At 36.8% G+C, this 13,460-nt stretch overlaps 1 protein-coding gene across 2 annotated transcripts in view; it reads left to right on the forward strand.

Moving 5' to 3' along the window:
- Positions 1-13,460, forward strand: part of LMBRD2 (LMBR1 domain containing 2) — a 55,028-nt gene that overhangs the window by 9,546 nt on the left and 32,022 nt on the right. For both annotated transcript variants that reach the window (XM_069555876.1, XM_069555878.1), the window contains exons 2-6: positions 5,479-5,708; positions 5,966-6,063; positions 7,719-7,814; positions 10,532-10,699; positions 11,605-11,815. In XM_069555876.1, coding sequence (XP_069411977.1) covers positions 5,535-5,708; positions 5,966-6,063; positions 7,719-7,814; positions 10,532-10,699; positions 11,605-11,815 — 747 coding nt within the window. In that variant the 5' untranslated portion in view covers positions 5,479-5,534. The remainder of the gene's footprint in view (positions 1-5,478; positions 5,709-5,965; positions 6,064-7,718; positions 7,815-10,531; positions 10,700-11,604; positions 11,816-13,460) is intronic.

A 13,460-nucleotide genomic window follows, 5' to 3' on the forward strand; every position in this document is an offset into this window, starting at 1 on the left:
TGAGGCTTGATCATGCCTTTGCGTATGCCAAGCCTCCTTCCTCATGACCTTTGCCATGGGCAGAGTTCCTCAGTCTCCAGAAAGGAACACCTGCTGACACTTTAATTTCAGTCTTGAGAATTTAGTTGAACCATACTCTGCTTAGATAGCTGACCCACTGAAACTGATGTGTGGGTGTTGTTTTAAGCCACTGAGTTTCTAATTCTTTACAACAGCAATCAGTTCAGTTCAGTCAGTCAGCTGTGTTCAACTCTTTGCGACCCCATGGACTGCACCAGGCCTCCCTGTCCATCACCAGCTCCCGAAGCTTGCTCAAAGTCATATCCGTTGAGTTGGTGATGCCATCCAACCATCTCATCCTCTGTTGACCCCTTCTCCTCTGCCTTCAGTCTTTCCCAGCATCAGGGTCTTTTCAAATGAGTTGGTTTTTCGCATCAGGTGGCCAAAGTGTTGGAGTTTCAGCTTCATCATCAGTCCTTCCAATGAACACTCAGGACTAATCTCCTTTAGAATGGACTGGTTGGATCTCCTTGCACTCCAGTACCACAGTTCAAAAGAATCGATTCTTTGGCACTCTGTTTTCTTTATAGTCCAACTCTCACATCCATACATGACTACTGGAAAAACCATAGCCTTGACTAGACAGACCTTTGTTGACGAAGTAATGTCTCTGCTTTTTAATATGCTGTCTAGGTTGGTCATAACTTTTCTTCCAAGGAGCAAGCGCTCTTTATAATTTCATGGCTGTAGTCACCATCTGCAGTGATTTTGGAGCCCTCCCCCACAAAATAAAGTCAGCCACTGTTTCCACTGTTTCCCCATCTATTTGCCATGAAGTGATGGAACTGAATGCCATGATGTTAGTTTTTTGAATGTTAAGCTTTAAGCCAACTTTTTCACTCTTCTCTTTCACTTTCATCAAGAGGCTCTTTAATTCTTTGCTTTCTGCCATAAGGGTGGTGTCATCTGCATATCTGAGGTTTTTGATATTTCTCCCGGCAATCTTGATTCCAGCTTGGGCTTCATCCAGCCCAGGATTTCTCATGATGTACTCTGCATAGAAGTTAAATAAGCAGGATGACAATATACTGCCTTGGTGTACTCCTTTTCCTATTTGGAACCAGTCTGTTGTTCCATGTCCAGTTCTAACTGTTGCTTCCTGACCTGCATACAGATTTCTCAAGAGGCAGGTTAGGTGGTCTGGTATTCCCACCTCTTTCAGAATTTTCCACAGTTTGTTGTGATCCACACAGTCAAAGGCTTTGGCATAGTCAATAAAGCAGAAGTAGATGTTTTTCTGGAACCCTCTTGCTTTTTTGATGATCCAGTGGATGTTGGTAATTTGATCTCTCATTCCTCTGCCTTTGCTAAAACCAGCTTGAACATCTGGAAGTTCACGGTTCGTATTGCTGAAGCCTGGCTTGGAGAATTTTGAGCATAACTTTACTAGTGTGTGAGATGAGTGCAATTGTGCAGTAGTTTGAGCATTCTTTGGCATTGGATTTCTTAGGGATTGGGATGAAAACTGACCTTTTCCAGTCCTGTGGCCGCTGCTGAGTTTTCCAAATTTTCTGGCATATTGAGTGCAGCACTTTCACAGCATCATTTTTAGGATATGAAATAGCTCAACTGCTGTTCCATCACTTCCACTAGCTTTGTTCGTAGTGATGCTTTCTAAGGCCCACTTGTCTTCACATTCCAGGATGTCTGGCTCTAGGTGAGTGATCACACCATCATGGTCATCTGAGTCGTGAAAATCTGTTTTATACAGTTCTGTGTATTCTTGCCACCTCTTCTTAATATCTTCTGCTTCTGTTAGGTCTATACCATTTCTGTCCTTTATTTAGAGTCCATCTTTGCATGAAATGATCCCTTGGCATCTCTGATTTTCTTGAAGAGATCTCTGGTCTTTCCCATTCTGTTGTTTTCGTCTGTTTCTTTGCACTGATCACTGAGAAAGACTTTCTTATCTCTCGTTGCTATTCTTTGGAACTCTGCATTCAAATGGGCAATAGCAATAAGAGACACATACACTGAGTATGGGAAGAAATGTAACCAAATCATTTCTTTTTTACTAGAATAAAGGATCCATAATTCTGCTTATTCATCTATAACATTAAAAGTAGTATGAATCAAGCTGAAAAATTGACAGCCATCATAAAAGAATAATTAGTAACTACCAGGAAGTTTGTAACTGATTGTGTTGTTTGCTTAAACTATTATCTTACTACCTAATGATTATTAAGGTCTCCATGTATTTCATTGTTGTTCATTCATTCTTATTTTTTTGCATATTATCTAAAAATACATGAATCTAGTTTTTCTGTTAATGTTATGGTAGTTTTCTAATGTTATTACATAATCTTAACAAGTATCATTTCTTATACTTTAGTAACATTCTATCATTTCAGTCTGCCATGCTTTAGCATCTCCTTGCTTATCTCTGATATTCATTCTTTTTTTCTATGGTTGTCATACTCCTTGTGTTGAACAATTTCAGGGAAAATAAATACCTAAGTCAAACCATAAAAGGGTTTTCATATGATAATTATATTTAGTAAATTCACACTGAATAATTTTTTTCCTAAAAGTGCTGTATCTTAAAAGATGGTAGTGGTTTTCATCAGCATATTCTATGTCTGGCTGTCACTTAACCTATTCTTGGCTTAAAAATAAGATTTGGCATACCGTAATGATACAAGATTTTCCTTTGATATTGAAACTTGAAATTTTGAGTAGTAGTTAGTAATGAGCAGAATTTTAAGCCTTTTTTGAGTTGTAATATTGTTGTATAGTTGCTAAGTCATGTTTGAGTCTTTTGTGACCCTCATGGACTGTAGCTTACCAGTCTCCTCTGTCCTTGGGAATTCATAGGCAAGAAGACTAGAGCAGGTTGCCATTTCCTTCTCCAGGGGATCTTCCCAATCTAGGGGTTGAACCCATGTGGAAGATCCCCTGGAGAAGGGAAAGGCTACCCACTCCAGTATTCTGTCCTGGAGTATTCCGTAGACTGATAGTCCATGGGGTCTCAAAGAGTCAGACAGGACTGAGTGATTTTCACTTTACTCTTTACTCCTGCATTGGCAGGAAGATTCTTTACCGCTGAGCCCTTGAGGGAAGCCCTCAGGGAAGACCTTGAGTTGTAATAAATGTATGTAAAATCAATTTTGGAGACAATAGTGGGTGTTATGTTATCTTTGAAGTCGTCAGTAATAATAGTGTATGTACTGTAGTATACAGTAATGTTTTTTATTCATTTACTTATTCACTTGACAGATATTTTTTGAATAGCAACTATATGCCAGACACTATCATATAGGCATAGAGTACAGTACTGAACAAAACAGTGAAGCCTCTGCTCTCATGGGGCTTCCCAGGTGACGCAGCGGTAAAGAATCTGCCTGCCAATACAAGAGATGCAAGAGACTTGAGTTCAATCCCTAGGTCAGGAAGATCTCCTGGAGTAGGAAATGGCTACCCACTCCAGTATTCTTGCCTGGAAAAATCCATGGACAGAGGAGCCTGGTGGGCTACAGTTCGTGGGGTTGCAAAGAGTCAAGACACAACTGAGCATGCCTGCCCTCTGCTCTCATGGAGAAAGAGAATGTGTGTTTATGTGTGTGTGGTGGGGGTTTTTACAGGGAAACAATAAAGAACATACGTTGTATCAGGTAGATAAGTGCTTTGAAGTAAAATATAGAGGAAATGAAGATAGAGAATGACAAATGGGTTTCTATTTTAGATACCTAAGAATGAAATTAAAAGACGCTTACTCCTTGGAAGAAAAGTTATGGCCAACCTAGATAGCATGTTGAAAAGCAGAGATATTACTTTGCCAACAAAGGTCCGTCTAGTCAAGGCTATAGTTTTTCCAGTGGTCATGTATGGATGTAAGAGTTGGACTGTGAAGAAAGCTGAGCGCCGAAGAATTGATGCTTTTGAACTGTGGTGTTGGAGAAGACTCTTGAGAGTCTCTTGGACTGCAAGGAGATCCAACCAGTCCATTCTGAAGGAGATCAGCCCTGGGATTTATTTGGAAGGAATGATGCTAAAGCGGAAACTCCAGTATTTTGGTCACCTCATGCGAAGAGTTGACTCATTGGAAAAGACTCTGATGCTGGGAGGGATCGGGGGCAGGAGGAGAAGGGGACGACCGAGGATGAGATGGCTGGATGGCATCACTGACTCAATAGAAATGAGTCTGACTGAACTCCAGAAGTTGGTGATGGACAGGGAGGCCTGGCATGCTGCGATTCATGGGGTCACGAAGAATCGGATGCAACTGAGCGACTGAACTGAACTGAAGAATGAAAATACTGGTTGAAATCCACAGAAGGATGGAAGGAAACTACTTCAGTAATATAAAGAAATAATGAAGTAAATAGTTTATTAAATGTGATTTTCATTTGTGATATTCCATAAAAGGGTATTTCTTATATAAATTTAAATTTAACCTGTAAAGTACTCAGACTTTCTTTATTCTTTTAATAACTAGCTTTGGTTGGGAATGTTTGTTAATTTGACATATTTTATTGATTCTACCTTGTTTTATTTTGGTGGGTTGTATCATATGGTGGGTTGATTCTATATGTTAAGATATTAATTTTTCCTTGGGATATTGTAGTTAGTCCATAGACACCCAGAAATGCCTGACATTGATTTTATAGAGGTGGAAAGCACATATGTTGTCTTCAGTTAGTAAAGGTAAATTATTTTATAAGCGTAGAGAGATATCAAATAAACCATTTTCTGGTGTCTGTATCATCAACATTTATAATTAAAATATTTTCAAATATATAACTTTATTCACTAATCATAGATAAATTTTTCTGCCTATAAAATAGGTGAAGTAACTTTAAAGACAATAAGATTGATATAGATAGATGGAAAAGATAAGTGTATTTTGTGGCACAGGAGATGAATAAGAATTTCAAGTCCTGAAATTTAGACAAGATTCATATGAAAGAAAAATACTGCTTCAAACAAAGGAAATGTTACTTTCAAATGGTTTCTCTCTTTCTGTTTCTCCCTCCCTCTTTTTTAGAAAATCTGAAGTAATGATCATGGATGACTTAGAAACCTTTATTTTACAGAATATCTAATTTTGTAGGATCAGTCAATAGTGTATTTATATAAAATGTTAGGATTTATAATATTAAGGAACAACTCCAAGTGACACTATATCTAAACTTCATATCTAGTATTCTTACTTGGTAATATTTTTGGAACTAGTGTTATTTTTGCTAAAATAGTTTTTTTCCTAAAGATAAAATTTATGCAAAATTTTCAACATATACTTTAAAAAACAGAAGTACTTGAGAATAGGGTTTATCCTTTTTATCTTACTCAGAGTCAGGTGTAAAGCCTGACAGTTTTCTAAAGAATTTGTTAGTACATGAATAAAAAATAATTGGGAAATTTCCAAGTGGTCATTTTATATGTTAACACTGCCTTATTTTTTTTCTTCTTGGCTTATAGAAATGATCCAGGCCTATATATGAATTACTTTGTTGAATCAAAGGAAACATTGAATAATGAGTGGTGCAGCTTTGGGACTCGAGATTGTTTTTGTCTTTTTCCTGGCGTTATTCCTACTTCATCGATATGGAGACTTTAAGAAGCAGCATAGACTTGTCATTGTTGGAACACTGCTAGCTTGGTATCTCTGCTTTCTGATTGTGTTTATACTCCCTCTGGATGTTAGTACGGTAAGAGGTGAAACTAATTTTCACAATTTAAAAGGCAGTTGTAATCAGACAGCATGTTTGAGATATGTTTTTAAGATAACTCAGTTATATAAAAGTTAAACTTATATTTTAAGCAAGTGTTAATCATATGAATTTGATCACTAAAAAGCATAGCCAGGAAGGTAATTTTGGGTAAAGAGCTTGATACATTCCAATATCCCTTAAGTACTTCGTAACTTTTTGGTTTTCATTTTTAAACCATGCCTTTATTGCTTTAGACAATATACAACCGGTGCAAACATGCTGCTGCAAACTCAAGCCCTCCTGAGGGTAGCAACATGACAGGATTGTATGCAACTACTACCCCAATCCCAAGGTACTTTCTTCCTTTTTTAAAAAAAATGTTTTAAGGGGCAATTTGTTTAAAAATTGTCAGTTTTAGCATCTGGATTTTATATTTATAACTTTATCCTCATTCTCTACTCACCTCCCTTCTTCATCCTTCGCTAATAGACTTTTCATTACCTGTATCCTATTTAAATTTTAATCTTGAATACATTTTAAATATTTACTGGCATTTAAGACCTCTCAGCAGATGCTAATAGAAACTTGGAGAAGACCTGATTTTTTTAGTTCTTTACTAAGATTAGATTTCCAAAAGCTGTTTTTCCAATCCAGTAAAAAAAAATGGGGTGTGCATTTTCTTGTTTTGCTAATTTACAAGGTTGTAATGAAGGAAGAGGAGGTTATTCCCTACATAGGATATTCCTTTGATATATGTGCATCCTTTAAAAACATGGTTTTAGACTGAGAATAAAGTTCAAATTATCAAAAGGTTATATTGAATTCATATCAAACTTCCCAGTAAAAAACTAATAAGTATTGGCTATAGGAAATAGCAACCCACTCCAGTATCCTTGCCTGGAAAATCTCATGGACAGAGGAACCTGGTGGATTGCAGTCCATGGGGTCACAAAGAGTCATGCATGACTGAGCGATGAACACACGTAGTTTTTGCTAGTGCTTTAAGTAATATTATATACTTCTTCATGCAGCTTTTACAGAGAAGGCAATGGCACCCCACTCCAGTACTCTTGCCTGGAAAATCCCATGGACGGAGGAGACTGGTGGGCTGCAGTCCATGGGATCGCTGAGTCGGACACGACCTAGCGACTTCACTCTCTTGCATTGGAGAAGGAAATGGCAACCCACTCCAGTGTTCTTGCCTGGAGAATCCCAGGGACGGGGGAGCCTGGTGGGCTGCCGTCTATGGGGTTGCACAGAGTCGGACACGACTGAAGTGACTTAGCAGCATGCAGCTTTTATTTATTTATTTTAAAATCAAAGCTAGAAAGGGTGAATTTTAAATGTAGTAGTTATTCCCTTTTGAAGCACCACTGTGGAGTGTTGGAAGCCCTTGGACTGAAGAATAGCTTTACAATTTAGGAATGCTGACTATTACTGAAAGAATCTATGGTCAGATAAACATGTTTTCAGAAAATTCAAACAGAATTATGTATAGATGCTAGCATCTGTCTCCATAGGACATATGCTATAGTGACTGGTAAGTTAGGGTTCCAGTTTCTAGGACTTAATCACCTGATAACCTTTTTTTCTTGCCACCGTAACCAATCCAATGAAGTGAGTGTATATTTTAAAGGTAATCATCTCAAGAGTTTGATTTCATAATGCATTTACTTTTAAAGCTGTCACTTCATTAGTCTATTAGTACATTATGTCCTCTTTTTATTAAAAGACTTAAAAAAATTGAAAATTTACATGCATTCCTCCTTAAAAGAGTTTTGTTCCCTTTGTGTGTTTTTTGACAGTTTTGAATTTTAATTTTCTATAAAATTTTACAAGATAGAATCCATAATTTAAAGCTGAATGTAAGTTTTGAATTTTAATTTTCTATAAAATTTTACAAGATAGAATCCATAATTTAAAGCTGAATGTAAACTTTGCCAACACAAATTAATTGTGCAGTTCATTTAAGTAGCATTTGATTAATTGGTTTTAAATTGTTATTAGCCAACATCCGTGTTTCAAGCCATGGAGTTACATTCCTGATGGAATCATGCCAATTTTCTGGAGGGTAGTATATTGGACTTCACAATTTTTAACATGGTAAGTGGTGGTAAAGGATAAAATTTTCAATATTTTGGCTAAATTTTAAAAAGGGATTATTTTTTCAGTGAACTTTCATATTTTAGAACTTATTTATGTATATTTTCCCTTAAATCTATATGCTTTCTCCCCTCATTCAGGTCTGTCTTATCTTAAAAGGAATGAAAAGAAATAAATAAACAAGAAATAGAAAACAGAGACAAAAACTTCTCCTTGTCACCATTTCTTCTTCGTTACTGCCTTCTTTCTGGACTTTCTTCAATTCAGTTTTCTTCAAGCCCCATTATTATGTGAAACTGGTCTCTTGCTAAGGTCATCATTAACCCCTGGTTTTCTGTATGCTTAGTGCAAACTTCTGGATTTCCTTTAAATGCTCCATTTCTGTGGCCCATTTTCTAAATGTTGGTGTTCCCAAGGGTTCCATCTTTGGTCATCTTGTTATCTGACTCTCCCTGAATAACTGTAATTTATAGCCATGGTTTCATTAACCTGTGATGCATTCCAAATCTTTTTTTTTTTTCTACCCTATATCTTTGTCTTTCTGCTGTGCTCCAGACTCATTCATACTTTTTCCACTGCCTGTTGAGCATTTTATAATAAATATAATACAAGTAAACTGGAGGTGGAGAACATGGCAAGAGAAAAATCACACAGCAGAGTATAGCATGCCTGTAGCATACACATTGAACTCGGCTAGTTCTTCAACATTGCCAAACTTTGACCCTTTGAGTTTCTCATCTGTTTGCTCTTCATTCTTCACAGCAAATCTTTCCAGTTATTGCAAATCTCAGCAGTGATTGTGACTCTCTCTTACATCCTAGAAACAGCCACTTTCTCTCCTTGCAGATGACTTTACTTTCTGCCATCCAGTGAAAAACGAATCGTCAGATGGCACCTCTTTTCAGCTTCTCACCAGCAAACCTATCTACCTATCCTTTCTTTCCTTCCCTCTAAGAATGTAAGAGTCATTCTTAAAGTTAATCCCTCTTCCTGAAATAATGGACCTATCTCCTTCAGCTCTTGTTAGAAAATTCAAGTCAGAGCCCTTTCCAACTTTCTGTCTTCCCCTCAATGATCTACTCATCACTGCTGTAATTTTTTTAGAGAGACTTTTTTAAAAGTATAAATTAGTACAGAAAATCCCACAGACTGTATTTAGTTTGACTTTTCTTCAAAGTGAATATACCCATATAATGAGCACTCAGATTGTGATATAGAACATTAATAATATCCCCAGAAGCTTCCCACATACCTCTCTCCCAGTCATTACGCTCCCCAAAGGTAACACATGATTCTGACTTCTGTTACCATAGATTAGTTTTGCCTGCTTTTTCAGCTTTATAAATATGGACTTACACAGTATGTACCTTTTTGCTTCTCTTTTTGCTCATATAATTTGGAAGATTCTTCTGTGTTGTATGTCTCAGTATTCTTTTTTTTTTTTTAATTTCTGTAAAGGTTTCTACTTATTGAATATACCATAGTTTATCCTACATAGCCAAACTTCTAGAATTGTCTGCATTTTGTGTCTCCATTTGCTCACTGCTTATTCTTTCCACAACCCACTGAACCCTGTTTCCTGTTCTCCCTTCTCCACTTACACATACAGGCTCTTAATTTATTTACCTGTTGGCAGCCTTTGATTTTACTGTTTCCTGTCTCCACTTTCAAACACTTTCTTCTCCGTGTACTTCTTTGTTGTCTTCCATAATTCTTGACTGTTCCCTCAGTCTCCTTTGTTGGCTTTTCCTTCTGTTTGTCTGCCTTTCATTTAAAAGTTGATATTTTTGAGGCATCAGTCTCAGATCTTTCCTTCTCATTCATTCTATGTATATAAACCCTTCCAGATCTCATCTACTGATGTTATTTCAGTACCATTGATATGATGATGACTCCAAATCTGTCTGTATTTCTGTTCTTTCTCTTGAATTCTGAAGCTGGATGGCCAGCTACTTCCTGTGCAGCTCCTTTAGGATGTATCCAGGACACTTTCCCCTGACATTTGGGCTTCCCTGTGGCTCAGTCAGTTGGTAAATAGTCCACCTGTGATGCAGGAGACCTGGATTCAATCCCTGGGTCGGGAAGATCCTCTGAAGAAGAAAATGGCAACCCACTCCATTATCTTTGCCTGGGAAAGCCTGTGGACAGAGGAGCCTGGCAGGCTACAGTCCATGGGGTTCCCAGAGTCAAAGGACTGAGGGACTAGACCTGCCTATACTTCAAAATCAGTATACTGACAGCCACCCTTCTCTCCTGCTTAGCACACCACCACCCCTTACCCATTCTAAATAGTTACAGTTTTGTTCCATTTAAGCCCATTCTCCATGTTGAACCCGTATCAGTCCATAGAAAACAAAAGTTTGGTCGTGTCTCCCTTCAGTTAAAGAAAATGATTCCTTTCTATTCTTTGGATGTAATCTAAATTAATTCAAAAAAGCTTTAAAGGCCTTTTTCAGATTCCTTGTAAGTCAGACAGTACTGTTGCACTCTCTGTTGATAGTTGTTTTTGCTCCCAGGAATATGCTTTTTTCTCCCCAGAATTTAATGTTAGAAAATATTCAGCCCTCTCTTATAGTTTGGTTCAGTGTTATTACTCAAAATCATATTGATTCATGAGAAGAACCACACATTAAAATTGAGATTTAGATGTTTCCAGTGTTTTGAAATTATACAGACATGTCAAGTGTTTTCTAATCATATTTTTTCTAATCATCCAGGATTCTGTTACCTTTCATGCAGTCATATGCAAGATCAGGAGGGTTTTCCATCACTGGGAAGATCAAAACTGCACTAATTGAGAATGCAATCTATTATGGCACCTATTTGCTGATTTTTGGAGCATTTTTAATTTATGTAGCTGTCAACCCACACTTGCACCTAGAATGGTAAGATAAACCATGTTCTTAACATTGTTTCTGTGTACATTTGCATTTTTTAAAATGAAATTTTATTTCATATACAAGTAAACATTTCATTGGGAAACCTACCATGACGTGTTTTATGGGTTCCCCCGAAAGAATATCATAATACCCCATATTACTGAGAAGGAAAATATAGAATAACTTCTTTGAATATACATATTAGACAAAGAACTGATGTTTTATCAAAGAGCTATGTTAAAAGTATTAACTCTCATGATTTTTTCATAGACTTTAAAATCTTGCGTATGACTAAATACCTGGATTTATTTTTCATTGTAAGTTGTGAATATTTTCTTTTGTTCTGATTATAATATGAGGGCCTATTTCTCTTTAACTTTAGATTTGTCATTCAAATAAAGTTGAAATCTGTGTTATACTTGTAATGTATTATGATACATGTGAAGAGTCATATCTGAAAAGCTTAGGAATAGAGTAGTAGTGATTATCCTTACTGTTGGATGCTTGAGATGTGTGTGTGTCTGCTTCAAAACAAAATTTTTCCAGGCTTAAAATTCTTTTCAGTCTTCTCTTGGTTAATATTAAATAAGAAAGTGCCTAATGAAAAATGTATTTTCTTCAGGATAATTTTTGCCATAAATTTTCCTAAGATTCTAATTTTAACTCTAATAGAAGCAGTGTTTGCTGTGTCTATTTCTGCAGTCACACTCTAACTTTTCATTACAACACAGATTATCTACTGTTACTAAAAGAGGAGCTGAGATTTGAAGGTTGAAACTTTTCATATAACATTGGATCTATATTGTAGGGCAGTTGTTTTCTGAAAAACCCTTTAACACTAGTTAGTTTCATTTTATGTTTTTGTTAGAAAAATGTATCACAGCTATCTGCTTATGTTTTCTCTTTCTAAGGAACCAGCTTCAGACAATTGGGATAGCAGCTGCAAATACATGGGGTCTGTTTCTTCTTGTGTTGTTGTTGGGGTATGGCTTGGTAGAAATTCCTCGGTCATACTGGAATGGCGCAAAAAGAGGTTATCTACTCATGAAAACTTATTTTAAGGCAGCCAAATTGATGACAGAGAAAGCAGATGCAGAAGAGACTTTAGAAGATGTTATGGAGGTAAGCAAGTTTAAATGCTGGAGTCAACAGTCATCAAGTTTTAAGTATCACTTTTTGTATACACTGTTGGTTTTGTTGTTGGTGGTGGTGTTAACAGCATACTGGTGGACTTTAGACTGAAAAATTGATGAGCTGTAATTCTAAAGAATTTCTCACCCATTCAGATGACTCATTGGCAGTTCAGCTTCGTAAGATATCATCTCCATCTTCTAATTGACAAAGATGTAGGGTGAATGTATTTAACAGTGCAGGCTTATGCTTGTTATCCTGGGGTAACTTTTAATAGTTAAAAGTTGAGACTCAAAAAGTGGTCAGAGTTAGATGATAAGTTATGTAGTTACTATGATTATAGTAGAAATGAAAATTGCTATTAAAGGTCGGGCTTCTTCCTGAATGTTTGACCCAAAGTAATCCCACCAAGTCTGGAAACCTCTTTAGAGAACAATATTCATGGGAATTTGTATGCCTCAGTTTTGTTTCCTGTCTATAATCTTAATAAGGTACTTCATTTTGCTCACTTGTAATATGCATATAATTTGAACAAATCTCATAAAGTTGTTGAAAGTATACATTTCAATAATATACACGCAAAATACAACAAAGTACAAAATTTTGCTGTTTAGTTGATTTTAAAAAAGAATGTAGTCACCTCAGATTTTGCTCTTCTGTGAAAATATGCTATTCTAATAATGTTATCTTCAGCTTAAAACCTTATACTAAAGGCTTTCATTCATGTTAGAGTAGTCTCCAAGATACTGTAATGTGGCCAATCAAAAAATGATTTGACCCATGTCAAAATCTCAAGCCTTATCTCAAGCCCCTAAAGTCTTCTAACACTGGTCAACTTTGGTTCCTCAAACTTGCTAATAGTGATGATAATAGCAAACATGTAGGCAAACAAATATGTAGACTTATAGACGTATTTGCCTATGCCTTTCTGAGCACTTTATGTATATTAATACATTCAATTCTCAAAACAGCCTTATAAGGGAGGTTTTTTATCCTTATTTCTATAAAGGAAAGTGAGACACAGAGAGGGTAAGTTTCCCATGTTCACACAGTTACCGAGTGATGGAGTCAGGCAGGCTGACTCTGGTTCGTGCTTTTATAGGGACAGGCCCTTTTCTGTAAAGGGCCAGATAGTAACTGTTGTAGGCTTTCTGTGCCATATGCTCTCTGCTGAAACTGCTTCACTGGCTGCTTTAGCATGAAAGCAGCCATACCCAATATGAATGAGCAGTGGATGTGTTCAGATAAGAACAGATGGTGGGCTGGATTGGATCTGTTTTGCCGACCCCTACTCTTAAACATTATGTTCATTGCTTTCTTTGTTCTGTTTTTGAGTGCGGTGTTCCCAGATTCTTGGAACCCTCTTTTCTCCATTCACTTTCGCTAATTCCTACTTCATTTTCAGTTCTCAATACAAGTGAGAATTCTTCAGGGAAGCCTTCTCTGGTAGTTTCCTGGGGCTGCCATAACAAAGTACATGAACTGGGTGGTTTAAACAACAGAAATTTTTTGTCTCAGAGGTCTGGGGGCTCAAGTCTAAGATCAAGGTGTCAGCATGGTTGGTTCCTTTAGAGGGCTATAGGGAAATTTGTACCACATCTCCTGTCTTCTGACAGTTAACTGACTATCTTTGATG

This window comes from Ovis canadensis, chromosome 16 (assembly GCF_042477335.2).
Source record: "Ovis canadensis isolate MfBH-ARS-UI-01 breed Bighorn chromosome 16, ARS-UI_OviCan_v2, whole genome shotgun sequence".
Classification (NCBI taxonomy): domain Eukaryota; kingdom Metazoa; phylum Chordata; class Mammalia; order Artiodactyla; family Bovidae; genus Ovis; species Ovis canadensis.